The sequence below is a fragment of the Ursus maritimus genome, unplaced genomic scaffold (assembly GCF_017311325.1).
Source record: "Ursus maritimus isolate PB19 unplaced genomic scaffold, ASM1731132v1 scaffold_2, whole genome shotgun sequence".
Taxonomy (NCBI): domain Eukaryota; kingdom Metazoa; phylum Chordata; class Mammalia; order Carnivora; family Ursidae; genus Ursus; species Ursus maritimus.
Genome location: NW_024424452.1, coordinates 101,070,974 through 101,098,399, shown reverse-complemented (window position 1 = coordinate 101,098,399; position 27,426 = coordinate 101,070,974). Strand labels below are relative to the sequence as shown.

The 27,426-nt window shown below is 54.8% G+C and overlaps 1 protein-coding gene across 2 annotated transcripts; it reads left to right on the top strand.

The window, feature by feature from the left end:
* Nucleotides 1-3,270: 3,270 nt before the first annotated feature.
* Nucleotides 3,271-25,866, top strand: CSRP1 (cysteine and glycine rich protein 1). Of its 2 annotated transcripts, none has more exons than XM_040636445.1 (6): nucleotides 3,271-3,405; nucleotides 13,785-13,903; nucleotides 19,265-19,433; nucleotides 20,357-20,486; nucleotides 24,004-24,097; nucleotides 24,588-25,866. In XM_040636445.1, exons 2-6 carry the CDS (start codon nucleotides 13,792-13,794, stop codon nucleotides 24,662-24,664), a joined length of 582 nt encoding a protein of 193 aa, XP_040492379.1. In that variant the 5' UTR covers nucleotides 3,271-3,405; nucleotides 13,785-13,791; the 3' UTR covers nucleotides 24,665-25,866. The 2 variants fall into 2 exon arrangements, with proteins under 2 accessions (XP_040492379.1, XP_008683334.1); XM_008685112.2 differs by lacking the exon at nucleotides 3,271-3,405 and adding an exon at nucleotides 4,624-4,648.
* The last annotated feature ends 1,560 nt before the right edge of the window (nucleotides 25,867-27,426 follow it).

Below are 27,426 nucleotides of genomic sequence, written 5' to 3'. Positions count from 1 at the left end.
GGACCCTATAGCATATGACCAGCACAGAGTAGGACTTTAGTAAATGTCTTTGATGAAGGGATGGATGGAGAGATGGATGGAGGGATATGGACGAATGAAAAATCTGTGGCCCAGCTTGGAACTCTAAGCTCTCTGGGATGGTGGGCAGAGCTAGGCCAACCACATTCCCTCACTTTCAGCCCCTGTCTCACACTCACGTCCTCCTCACCCAGGATCAAATGAGAAAAAGAAATACTTTGTAGCAAGAAGGGAGCCAGAAGATGTGACATCAGGATGCAGATGAGGGAAGAAAGAGGAGAAGTTGTCAGGGAAGGCAGCGGAGGAAATTGGAAGTTGGAGGAGCCCTCCCGCTTGCCCGTAGTCTGCCCTACTTCATCCCCAGTGGCTAGGTTCCAATCCAGAGACACTGGGGGCTAGAGTGCACAGAGAGGAAATGAGGATACTGAAACGTTCAGACATTTTTGAGGGTCCAGAGAAGCAACCAAGCCCCCGTGTGTGCCAGATCTCCTTCTGGAACCCCCAGCAGAGAACCTCTCGGTGATGAGCTCTGACTGTGTTATCTCTGCAGAGGTGAGCGGAGCCAGTCAGGGCACAGTTACACAACTGAGGTCAGCCAGAATGAGTGTTTCTCCCCTAAGAATTTCAGCCTGTGTGATGTCCCAAGTGTTTACTGGCCATTTGTGTGATTTCAACATCGTGCTCGTGCCTGTTTGCATGGTTGATGACCCCAGCACACCTTTGATTCACCCCAGTCCTGAAGTCCTGCCTGATTCCAGAGTCTTCTTTAGCTGCAGGTGAGCTATCCAAGACCAAGCCCCACATGACTGGCAGCATACAGGGAGGGCGACAACCAAAACGTGTGAGGTTCTGGAAAAGCAGCAGACAAGGCAGAGCCTACTTGGCTTTCTTTATCTCCAGTCTGCCTCAACAGCTCCTAAGACATGTGCCCTGACACGGTCTGTGGGTGAACATGCAGGTGACCATACACCCCAGTTCACCTGGGACAGATCTGTTGCCTTAGGGTAATTATGACGGCCATCACTATACTGTTCACTATACTGTTCAAACGGAAAGTGTTCCCGTTTGGATGACACATTAAGTAGCCACTCTATTTACAAGGTGCTTTAAGATCCTCTGGAAGAAATCCGAGTGTGACTGCTGTTACCACTCTCCTTCCCTGGATCTTCCCGAAGGCCTAAGCACAGGTTGGCATGTTGTTACTGGGGAAATCCACCAACGGTCCCATGGCTCCAGAAAGGACAAACCCAGGCCAGAGAAAGAAATACAGGAGTTTGCCCTTTTGTAAGATCTTGGGCAAGACTTCAAAGCTCTTCTCTCCAGGATCTTGGGAACTGAAGGGAGAGAGGATAATCCTGCGAGATTGCCACCTTTGGGCAGCAAGCCCATGGCCTCTGACACTGATCATAGTTCTGCAATTTAATGTACCTGCTGATGTATTGCTTGCTCAGTGCAGGAATGGCCAGAAATTCTCCTGGCTTTTCTTCCTACATCTTGGTTGGGTCAGATGAGGAAGGCCCAATTTGCAAGAAACACTGGTGGGGTGCTTGTAGACGTCCCAATCCTAGAGGGCCCTGTTTATATGAAGAGCCTGGCCAAAGGAAAGATGTTTCTCATAGAAGAAGGTAAGAAAAACCTAGAGAAACACTTCATTTTCCAGATAATCGCTTGGTTTTATTCCTAGATGAGAGTTGATTCAGCAGTCCTGGGACTTGAAGTCTGTGAGGGTCTGAGCCCCTGACACCTGTCCAGGCTGGGAGACGTGGCAGCTCCACGTATAGATGACTCAGGGTGAGGGGTGACCAGCTGCCCAGCAAACCCTCCAGGACCTGCCCCCAGTTAACTGCTATGGGCAGAAGGAGGCAGCACTACCTCCTGCTCAGAGAATGCTCTAGAGCCCGAGAGAGCAGCAGAAAGTTACACACAGGCACACCCACCAAGCAAACACAATCACAGTGAAATGTGTACCTAAGATCTGAGTACAGTTCATTTCTCAGCGCGAATAATGTCACTCAGACCCGAACAATAAGAGATCACACCAGCCCTCAGTTCCCCTTTGACTTAGAAATACAGTGAACAAGTTACAAAAAACCACAAACTAGAAGATTTTATCTCCCTGAGGCTCTCACTTCTTTGTCGCTCTTCACATTCCTGGGAACATCAGCCTCTTGGATTCTCCACGTTCCTCCAAACCCAAGACCACAAGTCCCAAACAGAGGGCAGTGCTCCTTGCTCAGGGTAGGGAAGGGCCGTGGTGGTGGCAGGGGGTGGTGGTGGAAATGGCTTGAGAGCCTGGCTCTGCTCCCCACTCTGGGCCTGGGGCGCCTGGGAAGCTCTTTCTCTGTTCAGAGCATTGGGTTTCTGGGCTGTTCCTGAGTCCAAGAAAGCAGGGGAGGCTCTCCGCTGGTGGAAGCAGAGGCTGGGCAGGATGTGAGCCTCTCTGCCCTCTGCAATGCCTGTAACAGGACCGCAGGAAGGGCTGGGAACTGGGTGAAGGTGCCATACCCATGGCTAACTGCTCCAGGGGCAGCTTTGAGTGGCCTGAGCCTTTGTCTGTCATTCTGAAGCTTGGAGGCCCAGAGAAAAGCCTCAGAGGAGGACCCGCTTTTCAGAACTGCTGCTTTTGGGGGTGGGGCGCTCTCCTTTGGGTAGTAGGGAAGATGCAGGAAAGCTGAGGTGGACAAGAGCTGTTGGAGGAAAGAGTTAAGCTGAGTATCCTTCATATGGTGGGCCACTGCTGAGGGCTTACTGGTCCCATACGATCTCACTGTTATCCCCCACAACATCCCTGTGGATTATACCCCTGAACCCCAGAAAGGCTAGGTGTCAAGGTCAAGGCTTCAGCTAGTAAGTGGAAGGGGCAAGAGCAGAGCTCAGGCCTGTCTTACTCTGGTGCCCAAATGTGCTTCTTACCTTGCCACCAGCACATGCGAATGTAAGACCCCACACCCCCCAGCCATGCCCTCAGCCTTTTACTAGGGGCAGGAGTTTACCAGGACGCTGATCTCTCAGCTCACATCCGCAACCTCCCACCTGGCGGACAGGAAAACCCCGACAGTCCCAAGCATGCGCCCCAGACGCTTCCGCAGCAGTGGCGGAGGAGCGCACAGTGGGTTCGCAGGGACGCACAGTGGGTCCGCAGGGGCAGAGCCGGCGTCTCCTGCCCACGCCGTCTGGCCACCCCGGGGTCTGGGGGGGTGGTGGTGCAGCGCCGCGGGGCTTCGCGCCATGACATCAGCCCTGGTGTGGTGCAGTGTGCAAAGCCCACTGGTTGGCGTGGCCCCGGACACGCCTTCCCCGGAGCGGAACAAAACGCGGCGCGGGCCGGGCGCACCCAGTTGCCGCTTCCGACAGCGTTCCCGCCCGCGCCGCGCAGCCAGCTGCCAGGTGAGTGCGCCCCGCAGCCGCGCGTCCCCGGCTCCCCGTGCGCCCCCAGCCCGGCCCGGCACCCCCGCGGCGCCTGCCCGATGTCCCCGGCCCGCCCGCCCCCCCCCCGGGGGGCGCTGCGGCGCGCTGGGAGGAAAGTGCCGCGGCCAGGCTGCCTTCCCGGGCCGTGGGAGTGGGACGAGCGGCCGCTCTTAGCCCGAGCGGCGCTTCCCTTTCCGGGAGGCTCTGGGTGCCTCCCGGCTCGGGGCGCCCTGGCACAAACGGCTCCTGCGTGCGCCTGACCCGGGGTGGCCCGGCTCCCCCATCGCCTGCAGGTCTGGCGGCAGAACAATCGGCAATTCTGCGCGCCACTGACGCTCATTGTATGGCAGGGGATGAGGGCATCCGTGTCACCCCCTCCCTCACCCTCTTGCTCCAGGGGGAGAAGAACGTGCCCGCGGGTGGGGTGGGGAAACATCTGGCTTCGTGGCCCAGCCCTGAGCGCAGGTGTCAGTTTTCACTCCCCCTCGAGAACCAGATGGAAGCGGCAACATTTCACCTGCCCCCACCCCCAAGTCTTGGTGCTAGGTGGGGAGGACTATGCCCCCCCCCCCCGCCGTCAGTGTTTCCCGGCCTCAGCCCTTGAAGGCTGGGGAGCAAGAAAGGAGCGGGGGTTGGGCGAATTTAAGCAATTTGCAATCGGGTACCCCTAGGGTCCTCTGCGGCAGGTGTATGCACCCGCACAGGCGGCGCGGGATCCGGCATGCTCTCCGTCCCGTGCTGCTGTAAGCTAACCAGGACCTGTGTCGAGGCTGGGGCAGTAGCCGGGGCTTGGTGCCTCCCCAGCGGCCTGGGCTGCAGCCACCCACCCCCTGCTCCATGGGGGTGAATGAAGGAGCAGGGCCTTCCCGCCCTGGGAGGGCTCTGCACTGGGATCCACTTGCAGTGGCACCTAGGAGATCCGCTGGGCTCCAGGAGAAAGTGTCATGAAGGGGCAGCTGCGAATCTCCCTGAGAGAGACGGGAAGGCAGTCTGGCTCAGTCTTGACAGCTGAGTCTGCCGCTTAATAGACAGTGATCTTGGACAAGTGAAGTAACTTCTCGGTGCTCAGTTTCCTTTGGAGATGGTGCCTTGGGGGATGTATTGCACAGACGTGGGACACAGCAGGGCTCAATGACCGTCTTCTCTCTTGTCCTCCCCTTTCCTTCCCAGAAGCTGAGGAGGCTGCCCGTGCCCGCCGTGTGTCAGGCACCTCAGAGTGCAGGTTGGGGGTTTCTCCTGGAATTTGGGGACCGGGGTGCAGGGCGTCCGTAGCTCTCGCTCACTAGGTGCCTCCTGATTCTCCAGCCAGGCTCCGACTCAGGAGCCCAGGGTCACCTCCTTCCAGAGAGACCGTCCTCAGCCCCCAGCTGCTCTTGGGCAGCCTTTATCCCGCCACTGCTGAAGGCCGCCTTGCTTCCCAGGGAATGACCCTTTGCCTCAGGGAGGATATCCGGGGAGGGGACAGTTAGACCAGGAAGGAAGTTTATCCCGCAGAGGGTGTGGTGTGGGCTGCACGAGGGGGAGGGGACACTGCCCAGAGGGTCTGGGGGGACGGGATGCAGGGGAGAAGCTCAAAAACAGGCCCACCAGCTCTGCAACCGGGCTGCTAGTGAAGCGTGCAAACCTGGGGTGCCGCAGCCTCTGGCCTCTAGTCTGCCCCAGAACCTTTCTTCCTGGCCCGGGTGTTTCCTTTTTGAATTGTAAACATGTGCCTTGGGAGCTGGCCAGTCCTCCCTGGAACAGAGTGGCAGCCTGCGAGCGTAGCGTGACGCATGGAGGGTGGTCAGCAAACATTTGGTGAATGGAAGGGGTAGATACAGGCTTTTAGCTGAGTGGCCCTACTGGACGCTCATAAACCTTGCGAATAGTTTTTCCCCATGAGTAGTACTGAGAACCAGGGGAGGGGGAAAAAGACAGAGTTTTTATTGACTGTGGATCTCCTGGTAGGAAGAGCAAACCGGGAAGGCTTTTGCGATAGGCTGCCAAAGTTTTAAATATTCATGTAAACCCAGCTTATTGTGAAAAGTGGGTTTGCTTGAGGACTGAAGAGTCCTGCATTCTGCATTTTGAGGTGCCAGCGAGGGCTTCTAAACAAAGAGTTGCCAGGGAGAACCAAAGGGCCTTTCCTCCGAGTCAACCATCTGCCATCACTTGGGCATACTGGCAAATTTCTAGAGTCCCAAAACTTGATAATAGTGTTAGAGTCAGCCCTCCCTTAAGGTGATCGTAAGCAGATACTGCACTCACCAGGCACCAGGGATGGGCCTAAATCCTTCACGTGTGTCATCTAGGACAATCTATGAACGGCCTGATGCTGCCCATTGTACAGATGAAGAAACTGAGGCTGTGAGGTGATAAGGAACTTGCCCAGTAGTGCAGCTGGTCAGTTGCGGAGGCGCCATTCAAACACAGGCAAACTCCTTCCAAACCCGTGCTCAGTCACTGTGTTCCATTTTTTCTTTGCTCCGATACATTTCCGATTTCTAGATCAGTTAGTAAGAAAGGTACTGGGGCAGACTACCTGCCATTTGTGAGCTTTACAAAGTGCTTTGCTGTGGTTTATAAAGTACTTAAGGAAGGTAGGGCTTTGCCCTTGTGAACGTGGACGGAGGCAGGGTTAGAACTCGTGACCTAGACTAGACCTAGACCTAGACTCATGGAAACTAGGTTTCCACTCTGCTGCGTGGCCAGGGAGGAGAGGACACCCCTGGATGTTAGGTCCCAGATCCTAGTGGATATGCTTTCACCAGGTCTGATGCGTGCTTGAATTTCCAGGCCAGGTTTGCAGGAAAGAAAAGAAGCCTGGAAAAGAGACTGCTTGAGAAAAAGATACACACACACACACACATACACACACACACACACACACACACCGCAGCTAGCTGCGGGTAGGGAGGACGAGGAGAGGGGGTGCTGGGTACCAGAGGTTTTGCCTGTGGTTTCCACTTGTCAGGAATTTCTCTGGTAATGACGTGACTGGTCTACACAGCTCCTCAGGAATGTGTCTGACGTCGGCATTGAGTAATTCCCATGTATGGTCAAGTGTGTAAATACGGAGGCAGTTAGCGTTTCCAGACTCTGGTATTTCCAGTGCTTCCCCAGGGCCAGGAGGTAGCGTCTGACTCCTCAGTAGTGACAAAGGAGGAAGGACTAGAAGGTTTGCAGCTGGAGCACAGGCTCAGCCCCGACCAGCCAACCAGACCCTCCCTTCCAGTGTGCCTGCCTGGGGTTCTTTCTGTGGGGATCGCGGGGGATGGAGCTTCCTGGGAAGTCAGGTCTAAGTGCTAATTTGTTTCTGCTTTTTAAAAATCAATCCAGGAAACATCCGTCAGACCTTTCAGCATGGGACTCCCAGTTGTTACCACTCTACACTGACATCATTCCAGAAAAAAACCAAAGAAACTTGATCTGTTGCTTAGCCTGTGAGACCTTATTATAATACAGGATTTCTTGTAATAGTTTTGAAATATTTAAAAAAAAATCCTAGACCCTCCCCCTCCTTCTACCTTGGTTGACCTTCAAATGTCTGAACTCCCAAGGGTGGAGAGCTCTGTCGTGAAAGGCGTTCGGAGACAAGCAGGAGGAGACATAGCACTGTACTTGTCAGCTCACAATCACACAGGGCCAGGGACGTGCATGTGGAAAGAGGACACTCCGGCCGCGGAGAGAGGCCTGAGCTGGAGTGACAGTCGAGTTCCAGAGTACCGTGGGGCCTGGAGGGATCATGGCACAACGATACCACTTAGCTTCTCAGAGAGGCCAGCCGTGGGCAGGGTTGTGAAGGGACCATGTAGTGGGCTGTGTGAGGCTGGGGACAAACCGGCATTTCTCTATCGACCATTCATCCCCTCCCAGTGACCATTTTACTTTCAGGGGAAGTCTATTTCCTGGGTTTTCAGGTGTCACCTCGAAGACATGGGTTCTGAACCCTGATTAACAGGGCCCCCTCCTTCCCTCTCTCTCCTTGGCTGCTCTCTTGGCATGAGGGTGTGGAGGAAGAGGCTGAGGTGCAGGGTTGGATGGGATGACAGCTCTTCTGAGTACCTGGCCAAGTACCACGCAGCTCAGATAACGTGAGCATTACATTTCTAACTAGATAAACACCTGACAGGTCTCCACCAGACCAAGTGGGTGGGGACCCGAGCCCTGTGCCCAGAAGTTGCTCTTTGACCCTAGGAAATAAGAGATTTTGGAATGGGAGAGATGGGATTTTTCCACTGGAGGAATAAAGACATGGAATGGTTTATCAAATCTGTGGTTTGACGAGCCTTTTCCTTAAGGTTCTTGTGGCCCCTGGTTAAGGATTATACATCTCTGAAGTGTTTCCTTGGACTTGAAACATGATCACACTGAACCCATCAGCTCTGACTGACTTTCAGGACATTTGTGAGCATGAGGGCCTGTGCCTCTCTCGCCTGCTATGCGAGCTGCCATCTTGAATCCCTCTTCTCAGTTCTTAACAGGACAACTGGATGGGAAGGTGTGGACAGGTTATCAGAAGAAGCCAGTCCTTGGCTTCTGGCTTCCAGCCAGCCTTAAGGATCCTGACTTTTTTTTCCCTTAAGATTTAATTAAGTAATTAATTTTAGCGGGCGGTGGGGGTGGGAGAGGGAGAGGGATAGAATCTCAAGCCGATTCTTGCGGGGCTCGATCTCACAACACTGAGACCATGACGTGAGCCGAAAGCAAGAGTCAGATGCTTAACCCACTGAGCCACTGAGGCGCCCAGGATCCTGACATTTTAGGTAAATGGCTGACCAGATATTTCTAGCCACTCAGCAGAAAATACAAGCCCTGTTCTCTCTCGAGATTACCAACACAGTGAAGTAGGCCAAACCAGGAAACAGACAGCAGTTGCCAACGGGAATGTAACTCTCTGAACCCCACCAGGTGGATAATGTGATTACAGAACACAGCAGTGCTTCGCGAACACCAGGAACAATACACAAAAGAGCTTGGTATAAAGACACAAGCCTCTGCTTGCCTCTCAAGTCGCCAGGGGGGCACTAAATCCCAAAGAAGGGCAAGTCACTTGTCTCGTTCGCCGGGCTGACGGATGAGTCAGGAATTCGTGGTCCCTGTTTGGCATGTTATTTCTCCAGCCTTGTCGCTTCCAGATGTGGACCAGCTGGGAAGGACGGTCGACATCTGGCCCCACAGCTGGTGTTAAGCTTGCCCAGGCCAGCCCTGTCAGTGGTGATCAGCGGATCTGGCCTGGCATCGTGCCAGCACTCCCATACATTCTCGTGGCCTCCTCGGAGTGGCGTTTTTAGGGAGCTAGCGTACGGTCCAATTTAGAGCCTTGCAAATGGAAGCTCAGGGAGAACAGGACGTTGCCCGAGATCATTCAGCCAGGAATGGATGAGTCCAGACCCACTTTCCTCACCACTGAACTCTCCCACCTGAACTCGGACCTGGGGAACTTTCCTCCTCAGAGTCTCCCACAGGGCGTCGGGCAGCCAGAACTTGAGAAGAAGCCAGGTATCCCTCTAAGTACTCCAGAAACTCTGAGAAACGGGTTTCCTTTTAAGGCAATCGGCTTCCTGGTAGATAGTTAGAATTAGACTCTTGTAAAGAAGGGGCTGAGCAGAAGGGAGGGGGTGGAGTGAAGAGTGCTCCCTGCCCCTTGTAGGGATGGTGGTGGCCAGGGCTCCCACCAGCAGAGACTCTTCCCCGCAGGCGGGTCCCCTGGAGGGGTCCTCATGGGGCCACAGGGGATGGGGAGCCCATCCGCAGGGGCAGCCTGGGACCCTTCCAGTCAGTGAACAGTCATTGGTTTTTATCCCAAGGTGCTGGAGCCCTTGTCCCTTCACTGGGCTCCTGAGAGGAGACCCCCAATGTCATGGCCAGGCTCGAAGGAATGGGGCAGCCCAGAGGCATCCCAGGCAGATTTTCCTCCCTGGCAGGTCCTTGGGTTTCACCCATTCTCCGCCCATGTTCCTGTTTCCCTGGGGCCCTGCTGGATGTGGGCCCCTGACATGCAGCCAGGGAGAACAAGGAGAGGCCTGTATGGAGCTGTGGGTCTCCCCCAGAGGGAGAAGGGCTTTGTATCTGGGAACAAAACACTGCTTGGAATTGGTTCCCAACCACATGGTCAGGGGAACTTTCCTCCCTTAGGGGTATTCCTAGGGGCATGGAGTGTGTCCCCTGCTAGTTCACGGGGTTGGAAATGGAGGAGAGAGGCAAGCATTGGTGTACTGTATGCCTACTGTGTGCGGACACCCTTTATAGGATGGGGTGACAGCATGACCACTGGGGTGAGAGGGCCCAGAAGTGGCTAAGCCCACATTGGAATCCCAGTTCTGTCTCTTCCAGATGAGGGACGGTAAGCAAGTGCCTAGTTTCTCTGAGCCTTGTTTTCCGCTCTGTAAGGTGGGCGTATATTCCGCATCTGCAGATGGGAAGAACGGGGTGATGTATGTAACCTGGGGCAAAGCAGGCCTGCAGTGGAGGGTAGTCTGTCGTCTGGGCTGCCCTGGCTGCAGGAGTCCCGGGGGCGATGCCTAGTCACCCCCTCAGAGGCACAAGAGAAGCTGTGTGGCTCCATATGAACACGCCTATTTTTCCAGAAGCTTCTCAAACAGAGCTCCCCTCATACATCACTGCCTGTTCTTAAAGCTGCCCCCCGCCCCCCCCGGGGGGGAATGGGATGGCCATGGTGGGCCTCTAGAGCTGGGCATGGGAGCGTCTCCCCTGAGTCACTCAGTGGAGGGTGGCTGCCTGAGTAGACCTGGGGGGAATGGTTGATGCTGAGGCCGACAGCAATATCGCTCTTCTCACCGAACCGCCCTGCACATCATATGGTTTTGCAGCCCTGAGCTCTTGCTCGACAAGGCAGCTAGCTCCTGGAATCTTCAGGGCAGAGTGGGGCTGAGGGAATGAGTGGTGGGGCCTCAGAGGCTGGGGCTGGGGACTGTCCTCCAGGATCGGGGAGCTCACGCCCTGTGGGGGTATCTGAGGAGGGCAGAGAGAAGTCACGTGCAGTTAGAGAAATCCTCCCTGCGGGGTGTGTCAGTGATGTGTGGAAGCCCAGGCCCATGTGGGAGAGAGCAGTGGGCCCCAGCGTCAGCCCTCCGCCTCCTCACAGCCTCTCCCAGCTCTGAGCACAGGCATGGACTGAGCACTCCCCGAAGGCCAGGTCCTGCTCTGGGCATTCTGGGAGCAAACGCAGTGATTCAACCACCAACCCCGAGAATGGGGGAGGTATGGTAACTGGAGACAGATGGAAGAGGAAGTGGAGACTGTGCCGGGGAGGATCTCAAGGTGGGGGGTGTGATTCTTGGGTAGCAGGGAGTCAGTGATGGTTTTTGAGCAGGGGAGCCCTCTCCACAAAAAAGATCTGGCAGCTGCTTGGGGATGGAATAGGAAGGAGACTCCAGAAGCAGCAGGACCATAATTGCCGTCTCTCTGGGGATGCGTTCATTTGTAAAGTAACTGGATGAAACTATACAGGGAATTTGTTGGTTTGCTTAACTGGAAAATTCAGATAGATTGACCTTTGGGTTTGGCTGAATTTGGTGGCTTAATGATGGCATTGCAGACTTCCTTCCTTTTATCTCTCAGCTCTGTCTCCCCTGCTGTCAGCTTCATCCTGGGACTGCCTGTGTCCCTTGGGACAACAACCTCAGAGCCCTCTCCTCACTGGGGGAAGAGGGACTTGCTTCCAGGAAGTTCTCTCAAAAGATCAGGACGTTTTTTCTTCCAGAGCCCCCAGAACTGCCTTCTCCTGTCTTACTGGTCTGAAACGGACAGCTGGCCCATCTTTGAGCCAATAACCTTGGCTGCTTAGGTTAGGTTCAGGCCATGTGCCATGGCTGAAAATCGGGGTATTTGCCAAGAAACAGGTGTATATGGTGTGGTGTGCTCTTCAAGGGGGCATGGGATGGGCTGCACGAGGGAGAGGTGAGTTAAGATGCTGGGAAGAAGGATGGAGAGGAGAGAGTCTAAAGGGCTCAGCACAGGTTTCGGGGGTGAGTGGATAAAGGGGAACACACAGTGGGGTGTAGCTATGGGAGGGGGAAGAGCCCATCGACATTCTCAGGAGTGGGATAATTCTGTTGTGATGGAGAGAATGGTTGTACCATGAGCAAAAGTGGAAAAGTCAAGAAAAAGAACAAGTTTGAGAAAAGGCAATGCGTTCGGGTCCCTCACGTTGAAACTGAGGTATGTGTGGACCATCCAATCCAGGTGGAGATGCTTACCTGAAATTATGAGCCTGGGCAGGTTCTCGGCAGAGGGGGGTCAGGGTGGGACCCGAGGGAACCCCAGCTTCTCGGACTTGGGAGGACAAAGAAGAGGCGTGAAAATGCGCCGGACAAAACCTCACTGAAAATCCCCGTGATCGTTGTGATATTCGAGCCGCAGTGACCGTCATGAGCCAGTGCCACCAGCATCACCTTCCCCACCTTAAACCCTGCCTGTCGGCCTGCACTCGTCAACTGAGCACCTCTGCTGGGTCCCGACATAGAGAACTCGGCCCTGGCTGTGGCTTTCAGTATCAGAGCATCCTTCGTTCATTCCTCCAGACTTCCTGAACGCCTGTATGAACGCCTGACTCCAGGCACTGGGCAGGCTGTGGGGACTCCATTGTGAACACGACCTAGACCTTGCTGAGCTGAGGCCTGTGTCCACAGTCAGATGGCACACTCTCCAGCAGTGGAAACCATCCATGTCTCCCTCTGTCCTTGACATTGATTCCAGCTGCTACCAGGAGGGTGGGCTCTGGATGACATCCCTGTTGGCAACATTTCCTGATACACAAAACTGGTGCGTGTTCTCCTTAGGCGCCTTTGCATCCTGAGGCTACAGCCCCCTCTGGCCCCGTCCCCCCTCATTTCCAGCACCCCTGCGTCATCCTATACGCCCCACATCCTGAGCTGCCTCATCCTCCGTCTGGTACCCACGGTCACCTGTGTCCTGCGCAGGACCCCGCCCTCTGTGAACTTCTGTCTCTTCCTCCTTCAGTCACATGTCTATTGAATGGAGGACCCCATCAGCCTGCGGGGGTCTCTGTTCTCCAAGTTTCCGTGGCAGGCACCTGCTGTGCTGCTCTCTGGCACGTCAGTACCAGCCTGCAGCATGGCCTCTCCTGCGTTAGTAATAATTAGTGAACGCAGGGGCGCCTGGGTGGCTCAGTCGGTGAAGTGTCTGTCCTCGGCTCAGGACATGGTCCCAGGGTCCTGGGATTGAGGCCGCATCAAGCTCCCTGCTCAGCGGGGAGCCTGCTTTTCCCTCTCCCTCTGCCTGCTGCTCCCCTGGCTTGTGCTCTTTCTGTCGAATGAATAAATCAAATCTTCAAAAAAAATGTAGATGCCTGTACTTCCTCTGGGGTCTGGGGTGGCACTGGTCAATTTGATTTTGCTGAAGGCCCCCTGCACTCCCGATTTATGTTTAAAGATTTTATCTACTTATTTGAGAGAGAGAGCACGAGCCGTGGAGAAGGCAGAGAAGGAGAGAGAAGCAGACTCCCTACTGAGCAGGGAGCCTGCTGCGGGACTCGATCCCAGGACTCAGAGATCATGACCTGAGCCGAAGGCAGACGCTTCACCGACTGAGCCACCCAGACGCCCCGTGCACTCCCAGTTCTAATGGGCTCTAAGGCTCGAGAACTGTGCCCTGTGTGCCTACCCCCAGCTTGAAAAAATTCTGGGTTTTTTGGGTGAGCTGTGTCTTACACATAAAGGAGCATATAATACCTTCATATCTAGTTCAAAGAATAGTTGTAAGTGAGCCCCCACGCGACAACCACCCAAGTTAAGAAAAAAATATTGTCAGCCCCTTAGCAGCCCCTCTGGAGACCCCCCACAGCTGTGGGCCTGTCCCTGTCTTACAGGTAACAAGTCTAAGATAATAGTTTCTGATAATCTTCCCTCGCTTTTTCTTTATAACTTTTCCACCCATGGGTTCCTCCCTTGACAATATGAATTTTGCCTGTTGGTGAACCTCCCACAAACTATTTGTGTTCTGTGAATTCTGGTTTATTTGCTTCTTTGGCTCCAACGAACTCTGTGAGATCCATCGTGTGGATGCATGTAGCCGAGGGTTCAGTGTCTTGCTACCGCAGCCTCCTTGGTAGAGCCGGTATCGTATGCTTATTTCTACTGGAGTGCCCGGCACGGGCTGCAAATACAGCAGTGGCTCAATGACTGTCTGTGGCTGGCACTGGGGCAGGAAGTCCCCGAGTGGCAGTGTGGGAAGGATGTGGAGAACCATCAGGAGGAAGGGCCCTGCCAGACCTGGGGGGCCCCCGCAGGTGCTCTGCCTCCCCCTCTTGCCATCCTCGGTCTGCCTGTGGCTCTTCCGTCCCGGGCAATCTGTCTCCAGTTCCCCGTAAAACTAATTCCCATGTCTGTGTCCAGTTTCAGGATGCCGAACTGGGGAGGAGGCAAGAAATGTGGGGTGTGCCAGAAGACGGTTTACTTTGCGGAAGAGGTTCAGTGCGAAGGCAGTAGCTTCCATAAATCCTGCTTCCTGTGCAGTGAGTATGCGCCCTGGCCCCTGCTGTTGCCGTGGGGACTGGGACGGGGCCTGCCTCCACAGGCTGGGCCTGTCAACACCCTAGGGGACGGGCCCCTTGGGATGTAAACAGCTTGACATTTGGCTGGAGCACAGCTGGGGAGGGAAGCACTTACAGGCCTCTTTGTTCCGCTCAGAAGCTGCTTTCTAAGGGGAGGAACTGGCCAGAGCTGGTGGGGGTGGCAGCCACTCTGGGGCGGGGAGCCAAGCTTCTAGACTTGCTTAGGGAAACTTTCCACTCCGCTTTCTCTTTTTCTCCTTGCCACAGTCCCATCATTGAAGAGGAAACCACTTTGGGCCCAAAGTGTTAGCCAAATTTGGACCCAAAGGATCCCTTGTTAAAAGGGGACAGAGGCTTCAGCTTTATGGGGACGCTGAGTCTGGAGAAAGAGTGGGGTTCTCCCTTCCTCCGCCCCTCTGGGCCAGCCTGCTCACTTCCCTCACCTCCCATTTTGCTCTAATAGCCTGGGGTAGGAGGAAGATGAGCGAGCAGGTCTTTGAGATCTACCCCCAGTAACCCGGAACAAGGGTGGCTCGAATCGCAAGCTCGGATGAGTAGGAAGCCGGGCAACAGACAGCAGACATCTGGGAGCCGGCAGGTGGCTCCAGGGACCCTTGCCCCCGAAGGTGTTTTCAGAGCACCTAGGAAGCGGGGCCTCGAGGAGGCTCCCCTCCCCTCATTTCTAAATAATCTGGTTCACCGGGATCAGAGCAGAGGATCCTGGCCAGAGGAAGAGGAGTTTTCCTTGAGGGCAGGTGGGGTGGAAGGCAGGGGAATGGCTTAGTTAAGCCCTGGGTTTCTGGAGTCAGTTGGGCAGGGTTTGAATCTTTCAGTTCTGGTTATCTGTGTGCCAATGGGCGATTAGTCGGTTTCTCCCTGGTTGAGTTTTCTCACGATTACAGGGGAGTTAATAACACTTACCTCATGGGGTTGCTGTGAGAACAAACAGAAAGAAGCCTGGAAAACGCAATTGTGAATGTTCAGTAAATGATAGACACTGCCCTGGACACACGCGCACGTGTGCACACACACACACACACGCACGCACACGCACACGCACGCGCAGCTGAGGGAGCTGCAGGCAACGCGGTGTGGTGACATACAGGAGACCTCGTAGCCCATCGGAGAGATCCAGGGAGGGGGGTCCCTTCCATCCCGAATCGTATGAAGCCAAGTTGGGAGTGTCCGTGGCCGCTTTGTTCCCAGGTGATTTGTGACCCAGAGCAGGAACCGGGTGGACCAAGGCCCCCTGGTCACTGGATGCTCACCAGACCTCCCCCTGCTGCCGGGCCACCCAGCTGTTATAGCCACCCAGCACAGGGCTGCAGGGGCGCCCGAGTGGTCACCCGAGGGCTGCGTCTGATGAGCGGGAGTCAGTGAGGCCAGTGGGGCCGTGCTGGCCAGTGGCCCACAGAGGAGGCCGCACACAGCGGTATGTTGTTACCAGCAGTTCACTGCAGTTAGGGATTTTCAAGCTGTTTATTTGTTCCGAGGGAATGAGGGCTCAGCGTTGGCCAGGAAGAGGCTCTGGGCCGCTGGGGTCCACAGGGCTTCTGTCTTTGCTCTCACATGTTGCTTAATCGCTACAAGGGGCCAGCTGAGAGGCCTCGGTCCTGCTTGTGGAGGAGTCGCTGCTGGTCGCCGTTGGGGGAAGGCAGGAATTCAGGGGGTGGCATAGGAAGAAGGGAGCAGGCCTGGGGCAGGGTGGAGGGGGTGTGGAGGATTAGAAACAGTTGTGGGAAGTCAGGCTGGGGAGCAGGGCTGGGAGGGGGTGTTATGAAAGTAATAGCCATGGGGCACAGTCTCGAGTCTCCCTGGGGTCTCCAGGCCAGCACAGTTCCTGGGCATCCGAGCTCAGAGAGGTCCCGGCAATCAGGTGTGTCCACAGCTTGCTTATTCCTGGTGCCAGAAGGGCCCGGAGCACACTGGGGGTTGTGATGATTTGTTTACGAATGGGAGGAGCGTGGCTTCTCTCTTTCAGAGAAGTGCGGGAGAAGTGTCCAGCTTGAATTCAAGATCAGAATGACCCTGAGCATCAAAGGGCGTTCCTTCCTAAGTTTCTCCTGAAGGCTCTTTCCTTCCTAAGGCTCGCAGAGGATGGCTGGGTGGCATTAGGGCCATAGTCCCTTGGCTGGCTGGGCCTCTGACCATTTGGGTCCTTTGGCTTCTAGACAGCGTGGCACTTATGTTTCCTTTCCTAAGGGCCTGGGACAGACAGGTGGAAGATAGGATGATGGAACAGTCAGGGAGAATGGCCTCTGCCCTGGGCTTGGCCTTCGACCTGGAGGCAGGAACAGAAAGAGCCTACAGTATACTCCCGTGATGTCAGTGGGGCAGCCAGCACCTGTTAGCAGGCCAGAGAGCTCAGCTCTGCAGTTGGGGGCCTACCCTGAGGCTGCATGCCCTTCTCTGAGAGGCAGCCAGCTCCCTCCTGGGCAGGTCAGGGTGGAGCAGCCACCCTGCGGGAAAGTAGACCTGGTCTGGCTTAATGGTTGTTGGCTGATAAAACTGCGCTGTTTTCCAGAACCCCAGAGCACAGGGGAAGCTCAGAGAAGCCCTGCGCGCCCTCTGACATCAGCATCTCCTCACCCACAGGCTGAAGTTTGTGTCAGTTTTCACCCTTTTGGTCCCACAGGCTTGGCCTACCTGAAAGGGACGTTGGGCAGACAGAAAACTACCAAGTCTGGAGATCAGGCTTGGTTCTGACCTGGCCCTGCTTCTGACCAATACTGTGAGCTTGAACTTCTTTGTGGGCCTTGGTTTTCCTTCCAGAGAGAACCCCTCTCTGTTTTAGGGTGGGGTAAGGGGCTCTGACCTCTCACCTGGGACTGCCTCTTGCCTGTGTTTCAAAATAGCATCAGAAGACCTCACTGAGCCTGTGGCATCTGGAAGGACATTTTCCCAACACATGCACAACTAACCATACCTAAGTCTTTTTTTTATCTTAAAATTATTTGGTAGAAATTTATTTAGGCCTTCATTCAAAATTCCCCTCAGTTGAGTCTCGGTAGAGCCTTCAGATGACCAGACTCTATTGCCTGGATGGAGGTGGAAGGGTGGAGGGCCTGGGTAAGGTGTTGAAGGTGGGCCAGGGTGGGCAGGAGGGCCTGGGGGAGAAAAAGCACGGCAGAAACTGACAGGGTGGTCTTGACACGGGATCTGGAAGTCAGGGTTCAGTTGGCATTGCAGGGAGCTGCCTGGAGGTTAATGACTCGTAGGCCCTGCTGTCTCCTCTGGGCTCAGCTCCTGGGTCTCCTGCTGGCGAGATTAGTCCAAAGAGACCTCTGTTCCCCCAACTGCTCTTATCTCTGCTTTCTGCCTTCCCCTGGTTTTGGAATTCCCAGTTCAGCTTGGGCCTTATGGGAAGCAATTCCAGGCCAACTCCTGACTTCCCGCCCTAGAAGGGAATGTTGGAGCCCTTGGTCTGTTGTTCTCTTCTCCCTCCTTCCCGGGAGCCAAGCCCCAGGGGAGGTGGTGGGAAGTTCCATATTTGGGCTGCCCAGAACATTGGAATGAGGTGAGGATCTCAAGGGCAGGACTAGAGGGTCCTTATTTAGTCTCAAGTCTGCAACCTGGGGCCCAGGGTGAGAGAGGAGCTGGCAGAGGGCCGGACGCATTAAAGTCAGGAGGATGGCAAGTTGCAAGGAGCTGAGCTGAGAGCCTTCTCAGAGGGAGGTGAGAGGCGTGGCTTCTCTAGTGGTTTCTCCGGGGCTCCCTCTTCAGAAGGACATGTTGAGGATATGGTCCAGTTGGGCACACCCAATCTCCATATTTAAGGAATATCATAGAACCAAATTGGGATTATAGGGTAAGACATGAGCAGATAGAGTGCGGTTGAGTCTCTTGAGAGAAGTAGGTGGGGGTTGGGAGCATATGACCTTCTGAGGCCCGGGCCTGTTCTTCCTCCTCCCTTGTGTCCCTGTGATACTAACTTCACATACTACTAATAAGAGTAGCCAACATTTATTATGCACCTACTGTGTACAGGGTATTGTGCCAAGTACTTTACATGTAAGATCTTATTTAGTTCTCCTCACCACCTTTTGGGGTAGATATTATGGTCTGCATTTACAAATGGAGGCACCGAGGGGTGCCTGGCTGAGTTCAGCTGGAAAGCATGCAACTCTTGATCTCAGGGTTGTGAGTTCAAGCCCCACATTGGGTGTAGAGATTACTTTAAAAAAATTAAAAACAAAAAAAGAACCAAATGGAAACATGGAGGCTAGAAAGGCAAGATAACTTGCCCATCACACAGAAGTCACATAGCTGGAAAGAAAGAGAGTTGAGGGGTGCCTGGGTGGCTCAGTCGTTAAGCGTCTGCCTTCGGCTCAGGGCGTGATCCCAGAGTTCTGGGATCGAGCCCCACGTCAGGCTCTTCCGCTGGGAGCCTGCTTCTTCCTCTCCCACTCCCCCTGCTTGTGTTCCCTCTCTCACTGGCTGTCTCTATCTCTATCAAATAAATAAATAAAATCTTTAAAAAAAAGAAAAAAGAAAAAGAAAGTTGAGATTTGATTCTGGGCAGTCTGACTGCACATGACCCCAGGCTCCAACCATTTCCCTCTGGATGGCTGGGCACAGGCCCCCTGACACGCACAGGAAGGTACATGGGACTCACAGGCTTTCTGAAGCTCATCCTCTTCCAGTCGCTCCTACCCCAGGAGTCAGGAATTCTTCCGAGTCTGACCTCGGTTCTTCCTTCTGGCAAGCTGGTTCCTGAGATCTGAACCTCCAGATCTTGTGATTAGCATGACCTGCACCTCACTTCAAGGCCCACCTTGCTGGGTACTTGTAAATATGAAACTTTTCTTTTTCTTCTGGGTGCATCCCTTCACCTGCGGCCCTGACCCCCAGCCCCCCGCCTCCAACCAGGGACGCATAGATTGTTTCTTCGGGAGGCCATTGCTGGAGGCAGGAAAACCCAGCCCTTCTTCCTTCCTTTTTTCTTCTCTCCTGTTGGGATACGTTGTCAAGAGCAGAGCGAAGGCCCTCAGCAGGTTTCCTGTGGCTTGGGCTCAGCGAGGCTGTGGCCTCAGATGATGCTGGGGTGCGAGGTGTGAGGGTGGAGAGGACGGAGGAAGGCACACGTGGGCTCCTGAGAGAGGTGGATTGCCGGCTGGTATTCCTAGAATGAGGCCACGCAGATCCCCTCCTTCCCCCCCCCCAGCTCCTTGGCCATCTACCTGATTCCCGTTTCCACGCTGCTCCTGGAAGATCAGGCTATTCTCTCCCAGAGCGCCCGCAGAGCTTCAGCGGCAGCGGGGGGCTTGCCGTGAGCAAGCAGCGCACCCCAGTGCCAGCTCACCACCCTCCCTTCCCTCCCAGTGGTCTGCAAGAAGAATCTGGACAGCACCACGGTGGCCGTGCACGGCGAGGAGATCTACTGCAAGTCCTGTTACGGCAAGAAGTACGGGCCCAAAGGCTATGGCTACGGGCAGGGCGCAGGCACGCTGAGCACCGACAAGGGGGAGTCTCTGGGCATCAGGCACGAGGAGTGAGTACAGTCTCGCCACCCCCTTCCTTGAGGTCTTTCTTCCCACCCCCGTGTTACACACATTTGCAGCCACTTTTGGTTCCGCCGTGGAAGGCTCGGAAAGCCACTGATCTCCACGGTGGTCCCAGAGCGCCCATTGGATGTAGGCCAATGAGAGGAGCTGAGGTTCCCGTGGGGAATAAAACAGGCGAGCCTCCTCCCAGCATGGAGAGTGCAGCCTATATTTTCGTAGGGGTTAGAGCTTAGAGGGACCCCAAGAATTACCCGGTCCAATGTCCTCTTTTCTCAGAAGAGAAACCCCAGCCCAGGTTTAGTGGCTTGGCCGGGGGTTCCACGGCCAGGGTCTGAGCCAGAGCCGGGCTCAGAAGTGGCAGCACTGCCCCACCTGCCTCTTTCTCTCGCCATCTCTCACCCCTGCGCCAAGGGGCAACCATCTCCCTTCCTTGGAAATGCGGCAGGGTTTCACTGGCACCCACTGACCTCTGACCTGTTGAAACAGCGGCTGTTGGCAGTCCGCCTGACTCGCATCTTGACCTTGGGGGGAATGGACAGAAATGACAGATGGGTGAGCACATTTTAGCCAAGGTCGTTGCCCCAGAGGGAATGATTTGTCAGCAGATTTCTCCCGGGAAGAATCTAATAGGCAGTCTGCAGGAATGGGGAACAGAGGAGGGCAGTTCTTAGCCAATGAGCTGCTCACTGATGCCCGTTTTAACTCAGTGGCAGAGGGCAGTAGGATGCTTCGGTGAAGACGGCATTGTGCTGAGCCCGGGTCTGTAAAATGGGAGAGGTCCCTCGAGGCCCTGGCTGGGAAAGCCGCCACTACCTGCTGTGAGATGAAGGCGGGGTCATGCCCACACGGGGCCAGCCCCACTTGTCCCCCTCCGTGAAAGTCATCTCACCTCACGTCCTTGCCCACACAGGGCCCCTGGCCACAGGCCCACCACCAACCCCAATGCCTCCAAGTTTGCGCAGAAGATTGGTGGCTCCGAGCGCTGCCCCCGATGCAGCCAGGCAGTCTACGCGGCTGAGAAGGTGATTGGTGCCGGGAAGGTAAGGTGGCTTCTGGGAAAACGGGCTGGGGAGACACCTTCTTGAAATGTGGGTTCTCGAACTTTGTAAGTCAGACCCTGGATCTGATCAAGGGAGCCTGAGCACTAGGCTTTAACTCCCTCCCTTCTAGGGAAGGAGTAACCCTTCGTCCCTGTGGGCTGCTTGTCCCTGTGCCTTCCAGTCTGCAAGGACTGAGGAAGACACCCATAGGCTCCGGGGAGAGGTGGCTTGGCCAGCATTCTTATTCATGAGGATAACAGGCTCACCATTGATGAAACTGATTATTAAATGCTTACATGCGGGGCTCCTGGGTAGTGCAGTCGTTAAGCGTCTGCCTTCGGCTCAGGGCGTGATCCCGGCGTTCCAGGATCGAGTCCCACATCGGGCTCCTCGGCTAGGAACCTGCTTCTTCCTCTCCCTCTCCCCTGCTGTGTTCCCTCTCTCACTGGCTGTCTCTCTCTCACATAAATAAATAAAATCTTTAAAAAAAATAAATGCTTACATGCAATTTATAGGGAGTTGTAAAGATCAATCTGATGGGCTTCAAAGGGGCTACAAGCCCCCTAAAAGTATATGCAAAATTTTGTGGGAACATGTCTCTTTCTGGGAAAAAGAGCCACAGTTTTTCTCAGATTTTCGAAAGGATTTGTGAGCCCCAAAATGTCAGGAGCCCGTGGAAAATCCACATACATTCTACATTGTAAGACCTGGACTCTGGGAAACCCATCCATGTAACCCCAAGGCAGAGATCTTCAAGGTTCAGGGCCAATCAGAGCCTGCTGGGAAGCTTTTGCAAACTATTTCTGACTGCCACGCATGCCTTTTCCCTGCGGACCCCCAACCCCAGAGCACAGTAAGAATCACTGTAGTGAGCTCCTGACCAGTGAGACAATCCCGCCTCCCAGAGAGGCTGCAGTGGAGACGAGGCAGCAGAATTGGCAGTCCCAGACTAGCAGTCAGAGAATCACGGAAGAGGCACCCTCAGTATATGGCCAGAGAGGCCCAGATGGAGGAGTCACTTGGCCAAGGTCACATAGCAAGCGTCTGGAAACACCTGGGCCTAGAGTCTGTCTGCAGCTCTTCTGGCTTTGGGTCTTGGCTCTCAAGTCTTTTCCACCTTGAGGACGGGGCCCAGGACCAATTGCCGGGGAATTGACACTTAGGCCATATCATCTAGACCATAGCAGGCTCTCATTTTAACCTTGACAGTCATGGTCGGAGATAGGTATTATTATCCCCATTTTATAGGTAAAGAAGCTGAGTGTCGGAGGCATTAAGTTAATTTGCCCAGCTCTTCCAGCTAGGCAGTGGCTGGGCTAGGAGTCAAGCCCAGGTCCCTCTTACTCGGAAGCCCGTGCTCTTAACACAGCTGTCATGAATCCTGGCATCATGATTAAGACCTTGGACCCTAGGGGCACCTGGGTGGCTCAGTCAGGCGCCTGACTCTTGGTTTTGGCTCAGGTCATGGTTTAGGGATCCTGGGATCAGCCTGCCTCAGTCCCCACGCTCAGTAGGGAGTCTGTTTGGGATTCTGTCTCTCTCCTTCTGCCCCTCGCTGCTCACGCTCTGTCTCAAATACATAAAATCTTCAAAATGTCTGTAAAAAAAAAAAGAACTTGGACCCTAAACAACCCTTAGTTCTGCCACTTACTAGTTGTGTGACTTTGGGCAAATCATTTAACCTTTCTAAGGCTCCATCTGCATCTGTAAAGTGAAGCAAACGACAGTCCCATCAAACAAAGTTGTTTTGCAGAATTAAGGAGATACCGCACATGAGCCCCCAGCGCAGCCCCCAGCGCAGCCCCAGGGTGTGGCCATTGCTGTTACTATCGGCACTGTTATTACTGTTATTGTGTACTTTGGGGGATTGTTGTGAGGTCAAAATGAAGATCCTTGCCATGGATTAAGTGATACGAAAACGGAGATATTAATCTTATTATGCAGTTGGTATCTTTTCTGCTCATAATGTCTCACTAGGAGATTAAAAAATTATAAAAGAAATAGCTAAGAATCAATATGTCCCTTACCCAGACAGGGTCTAAGTTAAGGCTGTAACTTCTGAGGGGGCGTGGATAAGAGAATTTTGTGTTCAAGCAGAAAAGGTCGGGAGAAGCTCCCACCTCTCTTTGGCCTTGGCCAGGAAAGAAATACTGAGGAATAGGGGTACATTTGGGTGCTGAATGAGTGAGCAAAGGGATCCAGCTTATTTGGGGGGCAGGCAAGGCAATGTGAGGGGTCCACACGCACTTCAGCCCCCCTCCAGCCTGGAGAGCTGGCATAGCAGCCCTGCTCTACCGAGGAGGAGGCGAAGGCTGGGTGGCTGCTGAGGTGCACGGGGTGCTGGCCCGAGGGAGACTGAGATCTGGGCCCTCCCATCTCAGCTCTCTGGACCCCGCTGTCCCCGAGGCCTGGGAGGAGGAGCCAGCATGCATAGGTCAGGCAGCCAGGAAATCTGAGGGGATCCAGCTTCCTTTTTCATTCTCCAGCCCAGGCTGTGCTCAGGGAGTCTCTTTGACCTTAAAAGGCCTTGTTTTGTCCTGCCTGCGTCCTGCCTGCCCCTGGCTTTCCCGGTTTTGCAGGGCTGTCTATCCCTCAGCGGCTCAGCCTGCTCCGCTGTTGGGAATGGGAGCGGGGTGCTGGGAAGTCCTCGCGTCTGTGCTGGCTCCCGTCACTGTGTGCAAACCTGGGCCCGCTTCGTCCCTGCAGCCTGTTAGCCCTGTGTTGCTCCCAGGCTCCTCTTAGGACCACAGAGGGCCTTCTGTGGCCTCTGGAGAAGCAGCACTCCTCAGGCCTTTCCCTGTTGAGTTCAGTGCACTTCATCAACCCCTTCTCCTTCTGGAGTAATACTCGGTACGATCGCCTCAGGGCCTCCTCCGGGCCAGGCCCGTGCCAGGCACCATCCACCACTCTGATCCTCTCAGCCAGCCATGGGGAGATAGCGCCAGCCTGCTCTCCAAGAGGGAGTGGCTTCCGGGCAAACAAGGAGCCCAGTTCTGGACCGAATCGCAGTTACAACAGCCTGCGCCATGGCCGGCATGTACATATGCGGGTCTCACGACCATTCTGCAAGGTGCACAGAGGGGTCTCCCGGAGGAGGAAGTGGCTCAGGCTGGGCAGCTAGTAGCTGGCAGTGCCAGGACGAACCTGGAGCCCATGCCCCCACCACTGATCCACAGGCAGGATGGGTCTAGAGAAGGCTTGTGCCTGCCTGTCTGGGAACAGCGATCTTGGTGGCGATCCCACCCCCTCGTCTGTCCTTGTCTGGTGCAGCTGGTGCCATTAACCATCCAGCCATTGCAACACTTCCTCGAAGATGGCGTGAGGTCGTGTGCGGTCCGGGGCCTGCTTCCTCCATTGCCTGGCCCCATGGGCCCCGTCCTCCCTGCAGGACCAGCTGAGCAGACTTCGGACGTGTCTTGAACACTTCCACTGTCCTTATGTCAAGGAGAATGGGGCTGCGGGGTAAAGGACACCCTCATCCCTGGAAGCAGCAGTAACTCTTTCCTTCCCTACACAGTCCTGGCATAAGTCCTGCTTCCGGTGCGCCAAGTGTGGCAAAGGCCTTGAGTCCACCACCCTGGCTGACAAGGATGGCGAGATTTACTGCAAAGGTGGGTACTTTCACTTCTATGCAGGGGTCCAGAGGTCTGAGGGGGTGGGCGGCTCCCTAGTTATGCCCTTGCTAAATGTAAACCAATTCCTGGCCTTGGGGTCCATTCCACAGCTGCCAGTGTGATCCTTCACTTTACAGATGAGGAGACAAGCCTGGAGGGGAAAAGTGACTTGGCCAGAATCATATGGCAGATATGGACAGGCGGGATGGGGCCAGAACCTGGGTTCCTAACTCCCAGCCGGATCCCTTACGGCAGATAGTGCTTCTCCTATAATTTCAGCAGTAGGGGAAATGGCTATAATGTGGAGCCAAGAACTCATCACTATTGGGGTTCGCGGTGCTACAGAGGTGAGGGTTGCTGGTGGATTTTGCAGTTCCGGAGACCTGGCCGGGTGCCCAGGGTGGAGGATTTCGGTGGGAGGGCTGGGAGGTGTGGCCTGGGGGAGGAGGAGCCGGGCCTGACCCCTTCTCTCTCTCTCTCTCTGCAGGATGCTATGCGAAAAACTTTGGACCCAAGGGCTTTGGCTTTGGGCAAGGAGCTGGGGCTTTGGTCCACTCTGAGTGAGGCTGCCGCCCCCCACCGCACACTGCCCACTGCCCACTCCTGTGCTTTCTCATTGCCATTCCCTTCCCAGCAGCCTTGGCGACCTCCAGGATTCCTCCTCCCTCTCTCAGCCCTGCCACACATCACTAATGGCTTGAACTTGGGTGTCTGGCTCCCTTTGGTTTGGAGTCTGCCTGAGATCCCACTCCTCTATGAGGCTCCCTCTGCCTGACCTGACACCATCACCAGCAGGAGACCTCCGTGTTTTAGTGCAGGTGGGACCAGGCCCCTCTCCCCACACCCCGCCCCACAGTCCTCTGTTCTTAGCCTGTTAGGCTGAGTGTTCGTCATCAACCTGCCAAGTTCCCTGAGCCTACATTTCGGATCCCAGAATAGCAGTAGGCCCAGGGGAGAGGGAAGGAGGACCAAGATGGGGCAGAGGAAGCTGGCGGTTCATTGGCTCCCAGAAATTCTCCTCTCTGGGTAAGAGGGTGGGCTTCTTGGTGTCCCTCGGAATAGGCCTGGGGAGTTCCAGCTCGGGGAATCACTATGGATGCAGAAGGGCATACATACAGACAGGGTCATGGACTATAGGAGCCACTTGCTTCTCTGGGCCTCTTGTGTTTGAGGCTCTGGGGACCTGGTGTCCTCCCCTTGGGGTGAGGAAAACCACTCAGGTCTGGGACCCAAAGTCAGGGTGTGGTCTGACCTCTCCAGGCATCTGGTTCCTTGTTTGGCAGAGGCCCGGGTGAAACACCTCCAGCCACACACTTTCATTTATCAGAGGCCCAAATCCGAGGGTAGATAGCTCGGCCCCTAACCCCGGGCCGAGGCTGTGGTGGCAGCTCCTCCCCGTCCCAGCACAGACCAGCCCAGCCCAGTGCTCTGTTCCTACCACTCCTGCTCGACCCTCAGATGAGGAGGGAGGTGCACACAGCCTCAGTCTTCATCTGGACACCGCTTCCCCGTGCGCCCGGTCCATAGGACCTGCCTGCCCACTCGGGGCCTTAGCCCTGCCACCCCACCCTTCTCCAGGCCATATCACCCCCATCCCTTCTAGGCCCCAGGTCGGGAGCAGCAGGAGGAAGGGGAGGGGCTGGGCCTCGCTGCTCCCAGTGACTGAAAGGACCACACTATACGGAGGAGTCACCTGGAAGGGGCTGCAGGCACGAGCTATGTTCAAGCTGACTTCTCATCTGGTCAATAAAGCTCTTAGAACAGAACTCTGGCATCCTGAACCTGTGTCTGTGAGAGTACAGCTAACCACAGGGCTGGGAGGGAACTTCATCGGAGCCATCAAATTAGCAGGAGGTTAGCTGGAAATAAATATGGTTTGTTCCTGTTTTTCTAGGGGCTGCTTACTTTCTAGTATCCGTTCGAACTGAACCACACTGCCTGGAATGACACGACCAGCCCAGTCCTGCTGCCTTGCCCTGTCTGGCAGCCCCCACTCCCACATCTCGGTGTGAAAACTGTGTGGACTTTGGCATTTGAGGGGCTCAGCACGGCCCCAAAGCTGTGCTCAGAACGTCTTCCAGCTTGGAAAACCCCAGAGTGGGAGGGAGACTCAGCCCAGGGAACTTTCATGTCACATCCAGAAGTTTACATCTGCCCAGGAGGGATGGAGTGGAGGGGCCTATCTCAGTGTGCTCCGTGGTCCGGGCCCTGTTTTAGTCTATTCTGGCTGCTACAGCAAAATACCATAGACTGGGCGGCTTATAAACAACAGAAATGTATCTCTCATAGTGCTGGAGCCTGCGAAGTCCAGATCAAGACGCCAGCAGATTTGGTGTCTGGTGATGGCCTGGTCCGTAGCCAGCCATCTTTCTGCTGGGTCTTTACACTACAGGCAGAAGAGACAAGGGAGCTCCCTGGAGCCTCCTCTTTTATAAAGGCGCCAATTCCATTCGTAAGGTCTCCGTCCTTACGGCCTGATCACCTCCTAATCACCCAGAAGCCCCACCTCGTAATACCATCACATTGGGATTAGGTTTCAACGGATAAATGGGGGGGGGCCACAAAATTCAGTCTATAGCATTCTGCCCCTGACCCCCTAATTCATGTCCTTCTCACATGCAAAATACATCCATTGCCTCCCAATCACCCCAAAAGTCTCACCTTGTTCCAGCATCAACGGTAAGTCTAAGCCCAAAGCCTCACTCAACGTCATCTACAGAAGATATGGGAGAGACTCCAAGTGTGATTCGTTGCAGGCAAATTTCCTCCCCAGCTATGAACTTGGGAAAAAAACATGTTCTGTGCTTCTGAAATACAATGGGGGTGTTAGAGGAATTTTTTTTTCCTTTATGACCCGCAGGTCTTGGTCATGCCGCTTCGAAGAATGAAGAGGTAGACCAGAAAGACGGAGAGTGGTGGGCCCCCAAGTGCAGGTTATTGAGCAATAATACAAAGTTCCCACAGAGGGAGGGGACCTGAGAGGGTTTCCGATTTGGCCTTCAGGTCTAGGGGTTTTTATGGCTTGTTGGCAGGCTGTGTTCATCTGATTACCCCTTCCTGCGCCTGTCACCCAATCAGGTTTTTGTCATCGACTTAGCACGTGGGAAAGGGTGGAGGGCTGCTTCCAGGGTGGTGTCAAATCCTTTTAAGGGTGGTTTCCTCTTAGGGCGGGAGCCCCTTGTCCCTGTCTGTCTGTCTTCCAACTATCCTTCATTAGTGGGATGCACGTAGGATAGACAGTTCCTTTTTTTTTTTTAAACATTTTTTAACGTGGGGCTCAAACTTATAACCCCAAGATCAAAAGTCACACGTTCTACCGACTGTGC

Bases quoted from the DNA above. Each gene is read 5' to 3' on its own strand.
- CSRP1 (XM_040636445.1), top strand. From the start codon at position 13,792: ATGCCGAACTGGGGAGGAGGCAAGAAATGTGGGGTGTGCCAGAAGACG. The intron at 13,904-19,264 runs GTGAGTATGCGC...CTTCCCTCCCAG, and splicing joins TAAATCCTGCTTCCTGTGCA to TGGTCTGCAAGAAGAATCTG. The intron at 20,487-24,003 runs GTAAGGTGGCTT...TTCCCTACACAG, and splicing joins AGGTGATTGGTGCCGGGAAG to TCCTGGCATAAGTCCTGCTT.